Here is a 16,195-nt window from a genome sequence, read left to right on the forward strand (position 1 = left end):
GCTACCTTCAAATCCTGTTGCAAAATCAAGATAACTCATCCCTTCTTTCTTATATCCTAATTTTGCAGTCAGCAGAGCATACTGATCGTCATCTATCGGCATTCTGTTATCTTCCAGGACCTGACAAGGAAGACAAGCTAGGGGAGAGGCCGTTAGGTGGTCCCGGGGTCCCTGCCAGCTGAGCCCCTCCAGGCCTGCGGCAGGCTCACCACCATGGCCCCTGTGCTCCAGCCTGTGACTGTTACTTGTCTGCCTCCACCCAAGGCCTCCCTGCGGGCGAGGCCCAGTGTCCTGGGGTTGGGGCCCAGTGCCAGGCTTGTCTGTTGAGTGAATGAGTGAACAAAGAGACGGGCGGGTGGCCGGCCTGGCTTTGGTCGGTCGGCACGGCAGGCACTCGGGGCCGCAAGCGTCGCTGCAGACCTTTTCCCTGGCCACGCCGTCCAGGTCTTCAGATTCACACTTGCTGTGACAGCAGTGGCTTTCAAGGCTCATAAGTGAGATTTATATTCACATATATCCTCGGAAACATGAACAAGATAAAGCAAGGCGGCTTGAGGAGGGAAAACTAGAATTTTGATCGAAGTCTCATGATGGTCCACAGTTTAAACAGTAAGTTACTATGTTTTTTTGCAGGGGGATCCATGGACACCCCTTTTTTCCTCTCCTGGTGTGATCCACTCACTGAAAGTTATCTGTGATCCCTTCATTCCAGTGCACATAACCTACTTTTTTTTTTTTTTTTGCGGTACGCGGGCCTCTCATTGCTGTGGCCTCTCCCATTGCGGAGCACAGGCTCCGGACGCGCAGGCTCAGCGGCCATGGCTCACGGGCCCAGCCGCTCCGCGGCATGTGGGATCTTCACGGACCGGGGCACGAACCCGCGCTCCCTGCATCGGCAGGCGGACTCCCGACCACTGCGCCACCAGGGAAGCCCCACATAACCTACTTTTTACCAACGGTTTCTACTTTGTGTGAATAGAAAATTCACACCCCTGGTGGGCAGGGGGTGGGAAGCAACTGAGGAAACACACTTCCCTACATTGCAAACTGAAGTAGAATCATCTAGATGACTCTTCCCAGGAGACGACACCTTCCTAGGAGAAACTGATGAGGTGGGCTGTTTGAAGGGCACGTGATGCTGGCATCCCTTTGCCAGCAGTCAGTTAGTCAACAACCTGGGCAGAGCTGCCTGCCTGGAGGTGAACCTCCCGGAAGGGATGCTGAGGGGAAGAGAGGTGGGACCAAAGACAGCACCCCTGCTGTTCTCACGGTATTCACGATTTAAATGAGAAAACATGGCTGTCCTTCCAGAAAAGGATACTGAATCACAATTCAAAATGTGTCCATGCATCTAAGGGCCAAAGACACCCAGGAAGACTGGATTCTCCCAAGACAGATGCAAGAAAGCTGTGTGGGACAGCCAAGTCTGGAGATGGGTTAGAAGAAAGGCTGTGCCTGAGTGTTGGGGAACACACAGATCAGCCATTAACACGGGGATGATCAGGGGTTGTGATGGCACAGGGAGCCAGAGTAAGTTAGACAGCAGAGGAATAGCGGGGTTAGCACCACACTGACTGCATTCTGTGCAGGAAGCTGAATAGGGGAAAGGGAGCAGGAGAATGGGATGAGATAGTACCCATCACCACCACCACCACCATCATCACCAACCGTCATCACCATCCTCACCACCACCACCATCATCATCACCACCACCACCATCATCATCACCACCACCATCATCATCACCACCATCACCATCATCACCACCACCACCATCATCATCACCACCACCACCATCATCACCACCACCATCATCATCACCACCATCATCACCATCATCATCAGCACCTTCGTCATCACCACCATCATCACCAACCGTCATCATCATCATCACCATCACCACCATCATTACCATCATCACCATCGCATCATCATCACCACCATCACTCACCATCATCATCATCACCACCATCACCATCATCATCACCATCATCACCAACCATCATAACCATCATCACCATCATCATCACCACCATCATAACCATCAACATCATCATCACCATCAACATCATCATCATCACCACCATTACCATCATCTTCATCATCACCACCATCACCACCATCATCACAATCATCACCAACCATCATCATCATCATCATCATCACCGCCATTACCATCATCATCACCATCATCACCATCACCATCATCATCACCAACCATCATAACCATCATCATCATCATCATCACCGCCATTACCATCATCATCACCATCATCACCATCACCATCATCACCATCATCACCACCATCACCATCATCACCACCATCATAACCATCATCATCATCATCATCACTGCCATCACCATCATCATCATCACCACCATTACCATCATCATCATCATCATCATGTAGCAGTGCCTATGCCTATTACATGCCAGACATTGTGCTGAGATCTTTACAGCTATTAACGTCTCATTTAATCCTTGTCATAAGCCATGAGAAAAGCACTCTTACTAACTCCATTTTAAAGATGTGGAAACTGAGGCTATGAGAGCTGCCCCAGTCACATGATTAGAAAGTGACAGACCTGGGGTTCCAACCCAGTTCCTCTTAACCCCTATGATGAACTCCACTGTTGGAATAAGGTCACTGGGGCCCAGGCAAAGAACAGGGCAGGCGGAAATGGATAGGAAATGACCGTAGGAAGTGTGGGAGGTGCTCCTCCATGGCGCGCTGGCACTCTCACATGTATCCGAACAGGCCACACAGGCAAAGGCTAATCTGGGTCTCGACAGAACACCTTGAGATGCCCTTGGGACACCAGTGGGTGGGAGGCCTCTAAGAAGTGGCTATGAGGCCACCTCCCACATTCCCTTATGCCCCGGGAGCAGAGGAGAAACTTCTGGGAAGCTGTCAGGAGACAGTTTCTCCTCTGCTCCCTGGGGTCTGACAGGACAGGTGGAGCCTTGTGCCCCGGCCTCTGCAGACTAGGTCTGCAGAATATAAACCTACTTAGCAGCAACAGGGTACCCACAGCAGCAGTAGAGCCATCAGCCCCTGCTTTGGTGCCGCCATTTCTGGCGTGTGGGCTAGGACCAGGGAGCTGGCACCCCTGGCCACCTATGTCAGTAATGAGCTGAATGTGACAGCAGCTCACTGTCTTGCCCGCCCAGTCGGTCGGGCACTGGCCTTGGCTTGTCTTGTATGTGTGGTGAAGCAAACAAGCTGCAGAATGCGCTCGGTGCGGGATTGGTAGCTGAGCAAAAGGGAGGGTGATGCAGGTGCTGCGGTGCTGCCGGGGGCTCGGTGGAGGTGGGGAGCGGCGCTGGATTCCAAGGCTGCCCCAGGGGCCCGCCTGGGGACCTGGGCAGGAGTGCGTGGCTGGGAATTCTGGAGGCTCTGCGCCATCTGCAAACACAGCCAGCCCGTCCCGCTCTGTGCAGGAGCCTGTCCCAGCTCGGGATGGAGCAAAAGCCTTCAGGCAGACTGCCGTGGCCCACGCACAGGCACCCAAGCAGCAGTGGGGCTCTGAAACGGATAGATCGGTGGCTTTCTTTGAAAAATTACTTTATATTTTGAAAACAATTATACATGAATTATTCATTGCAAATTCCTCCTGCTCAGTCCTTTCATAAAAACATATGTAATAAATAGTAAGAAAATGTCTGTAGGCAAATGTTTCACAGCCTGGAGGGAGCACTGAGAAGCACGGGGGAGGCTGGGCATGCCTTAGGCAGCCTGTCCGGAGGTTGCAGGCGTGCCATCCCCTGTGGGCACAGAGCACCACCAAGGATACAATGCCCGGGAGCGCAGTCCCCTGACAGGCACTAAGCATGTCACATACATCAGTGTGCCTCCTGCCCCCACCTCGCACCACTCATTCCTAGGATGAAAAGGGCAGCGAATCAGCTACACTTATCACAACCTTGGAGGCAATTTACAATACAATGTAAGGCGAATCTGCAACATTTATAAAACAGATTTTCAAGTGTTTAACCATTCAAGTTTTGTCCTTTGGTCTTTTCTAGGAGGCATTTCCCTAAGAAAGATCCTCAAAGAATAACAAACTGTGACCTGGCATATTCTGATTCACCAAACTGTCACTTCCACCATTCCCGGGACATCACTTAGATCGTAGACTGATTCTTCCACATTAGGCCACACCATTTCACGGAGTTGTTGCTGGGCTCTCTCTGTGAAGGCAGGTGCTCCCCGGTAGGTGCCCAGTAACTGGAAGTTGAGTGAGTGATTCAGTCTTTCCAAGTCCAGCTCCTGCAAAGCACCTCGTGCTTTGGGGATATATCCACCAGTCTCTATGTGAGTAATACTTGTTTGCTATGCCTCTGACATCATTTTTGTGGTAGTTTATCTAGGGAGTATAACACACACCCTTAACTTTTAACAGTCTATTTAGTAATACTGAACCACGTCACCTGAAATGTAGGAACCTTGCAACCATGTAGATTCGTACCCTGCCCCTGTCCTTTAAGCTGTAATTGTAGGTTTTTTGACATCTACATATATTCTAAACCCCACAAGACAATGTTAAAATGGTCGCTTTAAGCACTCACATGCACTTTTTAAAATTAATTAATGAACTAATTAATTTTTGGCTGCGTTGGGTCTTTGTTGCTGCACGCGGGCTCCCTCTAGTTGTGGTGAGTGGGGACTACTCTTCGTGGCAGTGCACGGGCTTCTCATTGCAATGGCTTCTCTTGTTGCGGAGTACGGGCTCTAGGCGCACGGGTTTCAGTAGTTGCAGCACGCGGGCTCAGTAGTTGTGACTCGCAGGTTCTAGAGCGCAGGCTCAGTAGTTGTGGCACACGGGCTTAGTTGCTCCACGGCATGTGGGATCTTCCCGGACCAGGGCTCGAACCCGTGTCCCCTGCATTGGCAGGTGGACTCAACCACTGCACCACGAGGGAAGCCCTTAAATGCATTTTAATTAAGAAGAAAATAACCTTTTATATTTAATTGGATAGTTACCATTTCCAATGTTCTTTATTCCTTCAGGATCATCTGAGTCTCCATCTAGTATCAAATTCCTTCCCTTCCTTTAGCATATCTTATAGTGAAGATCTGTTTGCAAGGACTTATCTATGTTTTCTTTTAATCTGAAAATATCTTTATTTCACCTTTATTCTTAAAGGAGACTTTTGCTGGATGTGAGAGGTTTTTGTCTGTTTTTGTTTCTGCTTTCCTTTCAGGATGGTAAAGTTTCTGTCCCACTGTCCTCTGGCCTCCATCGTCTCTGATAAGGTGATGGTAATTCAAATAATTGTTCCCCTTTTAATGTGTCATTATTCACATGCTGCTTTAAGATTTCTCTCTTTGATTTTGGTTTTCAGTTTATCTATGACTTTTCTTTGTATTTATCCAACTGTGGGTTTTCTGCATTTCTCAAATTTATACATGTAAAGGTTTCACCAAAAATTGGGAAATTTCAGCCATTATTTCTTCACATATGTCTTCTTCCCTGGTCTTCCTTTCCTTCTGTGACTCCAATTATACCTATGCTAGACCTTTGATGTTGTTCCACATGTCCCTGAGGCAACTGTTCTATTGTGTTTTTTTACCTTTTCCTTTCTCTTCTTCAGTTTGTGTAACTTCTGTTGATCTATCTTCAAGCTCACTGACTCTTCCTTTTGTCATCTCCATTCTGTGGTTCAGCCCTTCTGGTGAATTTTTATTTAGGATATTCTTTTTTTCTTCAGTTCTAGAATTTCCATTTGGTTTTTTTCAAAAATTCTATTTCTCTGCTGAGATTTCCTATATTATCATTCATTATGAGTATACTTTCTTTTGCATCACTGAGCATAGTTATAATAGTTACTTTAAAGACTTCGAGTGCTAATTCTAACATCTGGATCATCTTAGAGTCTTTTCTCTTGAGAAAGGTCACGTTTTCCTATTTCTCCATATGTTGATACATTTGGATAGTATCTTGGACGTTATGAATGTTATGGTGTGGAGATTCTGGGTTCTGTTACATTTTGTTTATTTGTTTGAGTAGGCAGTAGACTTGGTTGGATTCTGTCTGCTGGGCAGCGGTTTAAATCTCAGTTTGGTTCTTTTATCCTTAGCCAGGCTCCTTTCAGTCTGCCCCACTCTTGTTTCATTCAGGGTCAGCCAGAGATTTGGGCAGAATTTATAAACAGAATTTGGAGCATCCACTCTCTGGCTCTGTCCTTTACAGAAATCCCCCTTTACTTCCCAATGGCCTTAGTCACTCGAATCTCTCTCTGCTCTCTGGTTCTTCAGGCTGGAAAGACTGCTGGTTTCCTATCAGTGTTTTATCTACCTTATGTGGCACCAACTTTAGCCTTCACTCAGGTGAAAAGCTGAAAACAATGGGAACATTTCCCCATGCTATTCCCGTTTCCATGGGAACATTCCCCATGCTATTCCCGTTTCCATGGGAATACTCCCCCATGCTATTCCCGTTTCCATGGGAACATTTCCCCATGCTCTTCCCACTTCCAAGAGTTGACTCCTCTCTGGAATCTGTTTGCTTAGCTTCATCCTCCACAGCCTTCAGGTACTTGATTATTTATTTACTAACTTGTTTCACATCGCCCAGTGTTTATAGTTGACGTTTCTGGGAAAGTTGGTCTGGTAGGAGCTTATTCAGCCACACAGGAAGCAGAACTCCCTGTAACGCTTGCTTGCATGCTGTAGCAAGCGCGTCCTTAAATCACAGCTGTCACCAGCTCAGGGAAAGCCTTCCCAGTCCTTAGAGACAAAACTCTTTTTTGAGCGTCCACAGCCCCTCTGCTTGCTTCTATCATAAACAGTTGCTCATATGGGACCTACCACATGGCAAGCACCTGACAAACTGCCGGTGGATAGAGAAATTAGCAGCACTTCTTTTTCACCTCTGTACCCCAAAAGTACCCAGTAGATGCTCAACAAATGCTGAACGAGAAGAAGAGGGGGGATGTCAGTGTAAGGGAACCCTGGACACTCGCCCAACTCCTACGGCATGAGGATGAATCTTGAGTCTGACGTGAGAAAGTCCATGTGAGGCAGATAAGCGTGCAAAGTGGTCATCCAGCCTTGGCTAGGAAGTAGTTAGACTATCAAGAATATCGTGAGGCAGGACAAGAAGACGTTGTCCTGTGAGACGTACAAAAGGAAGCAGGAGGAAAGGGAGTCGGGCGAGGAACTGTGAAGTTGAACTTGTCCTTGAGGCCTGACCTACAGATGCTTCACACTCGGGTACTTCACTGCTTTGGTGCTGGATCAGCCATGATATCTTTATTGTTCTCCCCTTAATACTATATTTAGTAACATTCTCTTTTGAAAATGTCAGTCTGCCTCGGTTAAGGGGAACCAAGGAAAAGACTCATGTTTATACACAAGCCAGAGGTTTAAGGGACACGGCCCAAGGAGAAGGTAGAATTCACGTGCACAAAATCTGGAGACGGCTTTCTTAGCCATTCCTCCCTACCTGGAGATTCTCTAACCTAAGTTATTTGTGATAAAACCAAAGAGAGTTCTGGGCTTTCTTTTTAATAAGTAATATTACTTGTATTTCTTCACATACCCATTCATAGTCAAAATGAAACAGGCAAAAAAAGTCTTCTCAAGAATTTCAGACTTACTCCATCTCTCCACCCTCCATCCCCCATCCCAGTGATTCCTGCTCTTCCAGGTCCTCTCCCACTACTAGCTGCCACAGTCGTCCAGAATGTAGAAATAATCAGAGAATTCAATCAAGACTATCTGGTCACATGCAAACCTGGTACTAGGGATGAGAGTACCATGGCTGCAAGAGAACACGGAACTCTCAAAACAGATTTGTACTTGAATAGAGAGTTGAAATTCTTTTAGCAAATGCTTCCTAGAATATTCAGACACACACATCTGATTGTCCATGTGGCCCCAGCAAGACAGAGTGTTCAAAGCTGATGCAAACCTACATGAGAGGCAAACATGATGCTGTCACCTGCACAGGTCGCAGTGTATTTAGTTTGAGATGCTGTTGCCTGTTATGAGTGCAGTTAAAGCAACGGGATTTCCTTTTTGTTTCTTAAGGGGCAGGAGGACTGTGGAGAATGAAATGGATGTTCAAAGGAGGTGGAGCATCTTAGATAAAAGCCCCTTGCTTGAGAACACTGATGGTGGCCGGGGGCAGGGGGGGCACTGTTCCGGAGACAGTGGCTCAGAATTGAGAGTTAAAGCTGGTGAGCATCTCAAGCACAGAGTCCCAGCATTAATGGCCTAATGACAAGGGCCAGAGCTGACTTCAGAGCAGTGAACATGGACTCCCGGAAGTAATAGAAGCTTTGCAAGTGTCACTGAGAACGAGAACTTGACTGAAGAGCTACTAGGTGTCAGCCACGGTACACATTATCTCATTTAAACGTCGCAACAACTCCTCAACGGAAATATGACTAAGTCCATCTTACAAATGAGAAGACCAAAGTTTAGGAAGGCTAAATAAACCAACAGTTTGCTAGAAAGACCCAGCTGTAAGCAGTGGAGCAAAGGTTTGAACACGTGTCATCCTGTCTCAGCAGTGGGGGAGCCTGGCGCATTGGTTGCAACATTTACAGAGTCACCCACAGATGAGGAGCCTGAAGCCCAGAGTCACTGGCACCTGTCCCCAAGGACATGCTTGAGCACAGAGACACTCAAATAACTCCACTGGGGGTACTGCCAAGGGATGCTTGGTAGCCAATGACAACAGCCCAGCACTGGTGGCTGAGTCTGGACTCACAGTTGAGGCTCAGACTCTACAAGCAATGGACAGCCACACACTGGGAGGTGAATCACTCCCCACTCCAATGAGCTGCCCGGCAGTCTGCAGAGGACACAGTTCAGACCGGGTTTGGGTGCTCCCCAAGCCTTTGTGGACCACATGTTTGGAACAGAGCGACACCAGGGACAGAGACTCTGAGTCAGCTATCACATAACGACCATCCAAAATTTGGTGGCCGACAACAAAACAAACATTTATTCTTGCCCTAGTGGATCTGCAGGTCAAGTGCAGTTTGGCTGATATAAGATGGCTAGATGTTTCTGATTCAGGCTGCAGGTCGGGTTTAGGCCTGTTTCACACGCATTCATTCTGGGGACCAAACTGAAAGGACAGCAGCTGCCCTGGGCAAGCTCTTCTAATAGCCCATCACTGGAGCCCAAGGCCAAGCCAGACCACACAAGCAGATTTAAGGTTGATGCTCAGGTCACATCTGCCACACTCCGTGTCCAACATCACTGGGTAAGGGAAGCATCCCCTGAGGTGGTGAACAACGGAGAGGGAGGATAATGAAGAGACAGTGATGGGTGGTAGGTGCATGAGCTCTGAGCTCCTTTCCAGCTCTTTGAGTCTATGGGATTCTGTAAGTTTGGTGGCAATGCTGTGACCTCTAGAAAGATACCATGACCACAATCCAACCACTCCCCCAAATCTAGAAATGTCTAATCCATAGGCTAGATCTATCCAGTCCACCTGATCTAGTTCCACCCAGTCCATGGGTGATGGTGCTGAACCACATTTCCAAAAACAATCCGTCCTCCAACCATACTGCCCAACTCTGGACCTTCAAGACAGACTGATGGTTTGGTAACAAACAGGAAGTTGTAAAACAGTAGGGTTTTTCTCTTCTTTTTTGCTGCAGGCATGATGATGACAAAACAACGACAATGATGATTTGGTTTAGTGGGTTTTTTTTTTTAATATATTATCCCTGTAGAACACAACAAGACTAAACTTGTGTTTAGATGGCTCAGAATGACAAAATGCTGAGCCTAAATGCAGCCTTCAGAAACTGTGCAATGAGAATAAAAGGCCAGGTGACCTGACAGCCTTCAGTGTCAAGGGGAATCCCAGGGGTGACCTGCAAATCGACCAGACATGTCTGACCTTGGAGGCAAATACCCAGAACCTAGTGCACTTCTGCACACATGTAAAATCTTAGCATATTCCACGGGCAGATGAAACCAGTACTTCAGTAACAAATCGTGAAGATTGCAGATGAAAGCAGACAAGCCAGTCCTCCTTCAGAGGAGGCTGTTCTCAAGTCCTGGAATCACATCTGTTGTTCAAAGGGCAGGTGGAGACAAACCACGGGCCCAAAGCCAAGCATAAGGTCAGGTGCGGCAGGAGAAGCTACCACTGAGCAGCCGGCCACCCTCTGCTCTGTGCGCGTCTTTCTCTCTCTCTTCTCGATTACAAAAGCAGATATGTTTTCAATATATAAACTTAATGCAAGTCCAATTATGACCCTAATAATGTATTTGGGGGTAATGCAATAAAGCTTATATGTGAAAATATAAATCTGGCCTGAGAGTAGCCAAGAAAATTTAAAAAGGAAGAAAAATAAGGAACGATCTGCTTTACTAAACTAAAAAAAAAAAAAAAATTACATTGATATAGAAAAAGATGTATAGATAAGTGTAACAAAATGGGAATTTTCAGATGTACACCCTACTATAATGAGAATTTCACAAATGACAAAGGAAAATATAGAAGAGCCCATCTTACACAATTAATTCCATACAGATTAAGCATTCACATTTAAAAAATAAAGCAGTAAAAATTCTTGCAATAAAGTCTAGATTATCTGCAAAATATGACAGAGAGCTGGGTGCAGGGTGGGGGGCGTGGGGTGGGGAGAAGAATGAAACTTTATTAACCAAGACTTCAAGCCTAGAATTTATTTAAAAAAAAAAAAGAAAAGAGGAAGAAAGGATAGAAGATATTGGGTTGTACAAAATCTTAAAACATTTTAATGGCAAAAGATATAATAAAACAAAAAGGCAAATGATAGATTGTAAAATATATCTGTAGTGCAGAAGACGAAGGGTTAATAAATCGTTAGTTAATTCAAGGTATATTGAGGGACACCGATATGCCAGGCACTATTCAAGCTACAGGAATACGAGAGCGAACAAAACAGCGAAGTTCCTGGCCTCTGGTGCCAGGCCCTACCGAAAGGGTTCACGCATTGGACTGAGTTGATTGTGTCTCCCCAAAAGATATGCTGAAGTCTTAACCCAGGCTCCTGGGAATGTGACCTTTCATGAAAACAAGGTCTTTGCAGACGTAATCAAGTTAAGTTGAGGTCACGCTGGATTGGGTGGGGGCACTAGATCCAATGACTGGAGTCCTATAAGAAGAGGGAAACCTGGACACAGACACAGGGAGAGGAGAACATCAGGCGAAGACACAGAGGCAGAAGGGAGAGGCCAGAGAGCAGAGTGGTGGCAGCTAGCAAGCCAAGGAACGCCGCCAAGGATTGCCAGCAACCGCCAGAAGCTGGAACAGGCAAGGAAGAGTCCTCCTGTGCAACCGTCGCAGGGAGGACTCTGCTGACACCTTGCCTTCAGGCTCCTGGCCTCCAGAACTGTGAGAGAAGAGATCTCTGCTGTTTAAACCACCCAGTTGGTGGGAATTTGTTACAAATTCCTAGGAAATTAATACACTCAGCTTAATCAGCTCATTTAATCCTTATAACAATCCTACGGTATAGCTACTAAAACGATCTCCATTTAGGGATACGGAAACCGAGGCACAGAGAGGTTTGCCCAAGGTCACATAGTTGTTAAGGAACGGAGCTGGGATTTGAACCCTGGCAGCCTGGCTCAGAGTGGGCATTTTAAACCACAGTTCTACAATGCTTCAAAATTGATGGGCTCATTCAAAAAATATCGAACGCTTGTTTTGTGCTGGGTCCTGTTTTAGAGGCTGGGGACAGGGCAGAGAATAAAAAAGACACAGATAACTGCCCTTGTAGATGTACACCTCAGGGAGGGAGGGAGGGCTGCAGGGAAGCAGTGCCCCTGGGAAAGAACCAGGCTGGAGTTGATGCAAATGGAACAGTGTCAGAGAAGAGCTGTGGCAGCTGGGAGGGGAAAGGCTGAGGTCAGGTTAAGGGATACAGAGCCATATGGGGAGAAAGTCCCCGCGGTGACAATCTAGAGGATGGGGGTAAAGTGGGAGGCCCGGGCTTCTTAGGAAGACAGGGATAAATAATTATGTCTAAACCTCTTATAAGTTAACAAGAAGGCAAAGGATGTAAATAGGCACTTGCAAAAGAACAAATTCTCATGGCAAAAAACGAAACAAAACATACGCTCACTAGTCAGGGAAATAAATGCAAATGAAATTTAAACTGAGGTATCATTTTAAAACTATCAGAGCAGCAAAAATTAAAAAGAGCTATAATGCTACATAACAGGGGTTAGAGAAAAAGATACTCTCACACACAGCTGTTAGAAATATGAAATTCTGTATTTTTTTTTTTAAAAAGCACACAGACAACATGTGTTAACATTAAAAAATATATTATCTTAGACCAAGCACCTACTCCTGGGAATCCTTTCCATAGAGATGAAAGCATCCGTATGTAGAGATACATAAAGAACAATTGTTTAAAGAGGAAAAATAAAAGAGAAAAAGAAGTGAATGCCCATCAAAAAGGGAAGGGCTGGTGTTCAGCTTGCAGACCTTTGCTTCTACTGAGAAAAAACAGAAAAGCCAGATAAAATACAGCAAAACATCTGTTTGACATATAGATAGCTGCTGAGACAACCAGGACTCAAAGGGACACAAGTCTGAGCAAAGAGGGACCTCAGTACTCAGAGGAAAAGTAGGTCATGGACCCATTCTGGGAGCAGGGCCAGGGCTCAGGACGGGGGCTGCTGGCCCAGGCAGACAGTCACTACCAGCTGATAGAGACACAAGTGGCACTCATGGGGCCACAAAGACCAAAATTAGAGACTTGAATGGTCAGGTTCCTGGCAAGAAGGGAAAACAGAGAACCAACGACGACACTGCCAGTTTTTCCCTGATACTTGCTGAATTCAGAAGCCATGTGGGGCAGAAGACTGAGGAATCAAGGCAGAAAGACCAGAAAAGCTGAAGAGATTTTTTTTTTTTTTTGGTCACCTTTTTGGGTCCTGAGGAAACTAAGGTTAGATGGAGTTCAGGACTTCTCAGGGGTGATGGCTCAGAAAATAACCCACACTCTGAGTTAAAAACTTTGATGACTATACCCTAAAAAGGAGTTTAAAAAAAAAAAAAAGGCAATTGGAGCCTTGAAAAACTGCAATCCAGCCTCAAATTGATTCATTCCCTAACTGGATTAAGGGCATCAGTCCCCAGTCCATCTGACAAGCAAAGGAAAGGGTGACCCATTATCTAGAGCCTCTCAATTTTCTTAACACAATATCTGACATTCAATGAAAATCTGTCCAGCATGCCAAGAGCCGGGACCATGTGACCCTAAATCAAGGGGAAAAACAGACAATAGAAAAAGTTCTACAGGTGATCCCAATACTGGAGTTAGCAGGAAAAAGATTTTAAATGGCTATAAATACGTTTTTAAAAATTCAGGAATATTCTGAGACAACAAAAGTAAAGACACAGGTATGGAATATATTTTAAACCAAATGAACATCCCAGAACTGAAAAAAATACTAAAATTAAGAACTATATGAATAAAACCACAGATTGGAAAAAGCAGAACAGAGGATTAATGAACTGGAAGACAGGTCAATGGGACTGAAGCACTGAGAGAGAAATAGTGGAAAATACATAAAAGAATGAAAGAGACCCATGGGATATTGTGACCAGGACTAACATACACAATTGGAATCCAAGAGTAACAGAGAGAACGGGGCATAAGCAAAAGGAGAAGAGATAATGGCTGAGAATTTTTCACAAAAATTTTTGATGAAACACAACAACTTACAGATTCAAGAAGAACTGTAAACCCCAGCAGGATGCATACAAAGACAAGCACCCTTAGACACATTTCTAAAATGGATGAAATCCAAAGACAAAGGGAAAATCTCAGAAGGTTGTAGAGAAAAAAAGACACACTACATTCAAACAAGCAACAATAAGACTGGTGGTTTATTTAACAGCAGAGCTGACAGAAGCCAGGAGACAATGCAGTGATATCTTTAAAATGCTGGGAGAAGATAACTGCCAACGTAAAATGCTACTCCCAGCTAAAACATCTTCACAAAGTAAGAGTGGAATTCTGCTTTCAGGTTCAACATGTAAAGAGCTTTGAAGTAATCACATCCATCCTTACAACAAGAAAAAAGCTGAACAAATGAAAAATCAATGGCTTTTCTTAGAAGCATCAGAGAAATTTGAAATCTAGAGGGACAGATGTACACAGAGAATCATGGCCAACATCAGCTTACCTGGAGCAGAAACCACTGTGGCCACAAACTGGAAGGAACACTTGAGTGGTGATTCTGACAAAGTGCTGGAAGCTGAGTGAGGATTAGCTTGAGAATGAGAAACTCCTGGGGGCCCAGTCTCAGAGGTGGGCACACTTTCCTGGATTTTACCACCAGGTTCACAAGGTGAACATTCTAAGGAAGATCCCCTGTGTGTCAGACAAATTACAGAAAAAGTAGAAGGAAATAAGTAGAAGAAAAGAAATAATTTTCCAAGACTGAACCAGGAAGAAATAGAAAATATAAACAGACCAATCAGGAGCACTGAAATTGAGACTGTGATTAAAAATCTTCCAACAAACAGAAGCCCAGGACCAGATGGCTTCACAGGTGAATTCTATCAAACATTTAGAGAAGAGCTAACACCTATCCTTCTCAAACTCTTCCAAAATATAGCAGAGGGAGGAACACTCCCAAACTCATTCTACGAGGCCACCATCACCCTGATAACAAAACCAGACAAAGATGTCACAAAAAAAGAAAACTATAGGCCAATATCACTGATGAACACAGATACAAAAATTCTCAACAAAATACTAGCAAACAGAATCCAACAACACATTAAAAGGATCATACACCATGATCAAGTGGGATTTATCCCAGGGATGCAAGGATTCTTCAATATACGCAAATCAATCAATGTGATACACCATATTAACAAATTGAAGAAGAAAAACCATATGATCATCTCAATAGATGCAGAAAAAGCTTTCGACAAAATTCAACACCCATTTATGATAAAAACCCTCCAGAAAGTGGGCGTAGGGGAAAACTACCTCAACATAATAAAGGCCATATACAACAAACCCACAGCAAACATCATTCTCAATGGTGAAAAACTGAAAGCATTTCCTCTAAGATCAGGAACAAGACAAGGTTGTCCACTCTCACCACTATTATTCAACATAGTTTTGGAAGTTTTGGCCACAGCAATCAGAGAAGAAAAAGAAATAAAAGGAATACAAATTGGAAAAGAAGTAGAACTGTCACTGTTTGCAGATTACATGATACTATACATAGAGAATCCTAAAGATGCTACCAGAAAACTACAAGAGCTAATCAATGAAGTTGGTAAAGTAGCAGGATACAAAATTAATGCACAGAAATCTCTTGCATTCCTATACAGTAATGATGAAAAATCTGAAAGAGAAATTAAGGAAACACTCCCATTTACCACTGCAACAAAAAGAATAAAATACCTAGGAATAAACCTACCTAAGGAGACAAAAGACCTGTATGCAGAAAACTATAAGACACTGATGAAAGAAATTAAAGGTGATACAAACAGATGGAGTACCATGTTCTTGGATGGGAAGAATCAACATTGTGAAAATGACTATACTGCCCAAAGCAATCTACAGATTCAATGCAATCCCTATCAAATTACCAATGGCATTTTTCACAGAACTAGAACAAAAATTTCACAATTTGTATGGAAACACAAAAGACCCCGAATAGCCAAAGCAATCTTGAGAAAGAAAAATGGAGCTGGAGGAATCAGGCTCCTGGACCTCAGACTATACTACAAAGCTACAGTAATCAAGACAGTATGGTACTGGCACAAAAACAGAAATATAGCTCAATGGAACAGGATAGAAAGCCCAGAGATAAACCCATGCATATATGGTCACCTTATTTCGATAAAGGAGGCAAGAATATACAATGGAGAAAAGACAGCCTCTTCAATAAGTGGTGCTGGAACAACTGGGCAGCTACATGTAAAAGAATGAAATTAGAACACTCCCTAACACCATACACAAAAATAAGCTCAAAGTGGATTAAGGACCTAAATGTAAGGCCAGACACTTTATAAAACTCTTAGAGGAAAACATAGGCAGAACACTCTATCACATATAACACAGCAAGATCTTTTTTGACCCACCTCCTAAAGAAATGGAAATAAAAACAAAAATAAACAAATGGGACTTAATGAAACTTAAAAGCTTTTGCACAGCAAAGGAAACCCTAAACAAGACGAAAAGACAATCCTCAGA

General features: G+C 44.6%; 1 protein-coding gene across 1 annotated transcript in view; it reads right to left on the reverse strand.

Annotated features, from left to right (window-relative positions):
- EFCAB6 (EF-hand calcium binding domain 6) overlaps positions 1 to 16,195 on the reverse strand; it is a gene marked incomplete at its 3' end in the record, with an annotated part of 176,396 nt that overhangs the window by 91,958 nt on the left and 68,243 nt on the right. Inside the window, 1 exon segment of the mRNA XM_082666200.1 lies at positions 6 to 120. Coding sequence (XP_082522326.1) covers positions 6 to 120 — 115 coding nt within the window.

Source organism: Grampus griseus (assembly GCF_964374135.1).
Source record: "Grampus griseus genome assembly, chromosome: 11".
Lineage (NCBI taxonomy): Eukaryota > Metazoa > Chordata > Mammalia > Artiodactyla > Delphinidae > Grampus > Grampus griseus.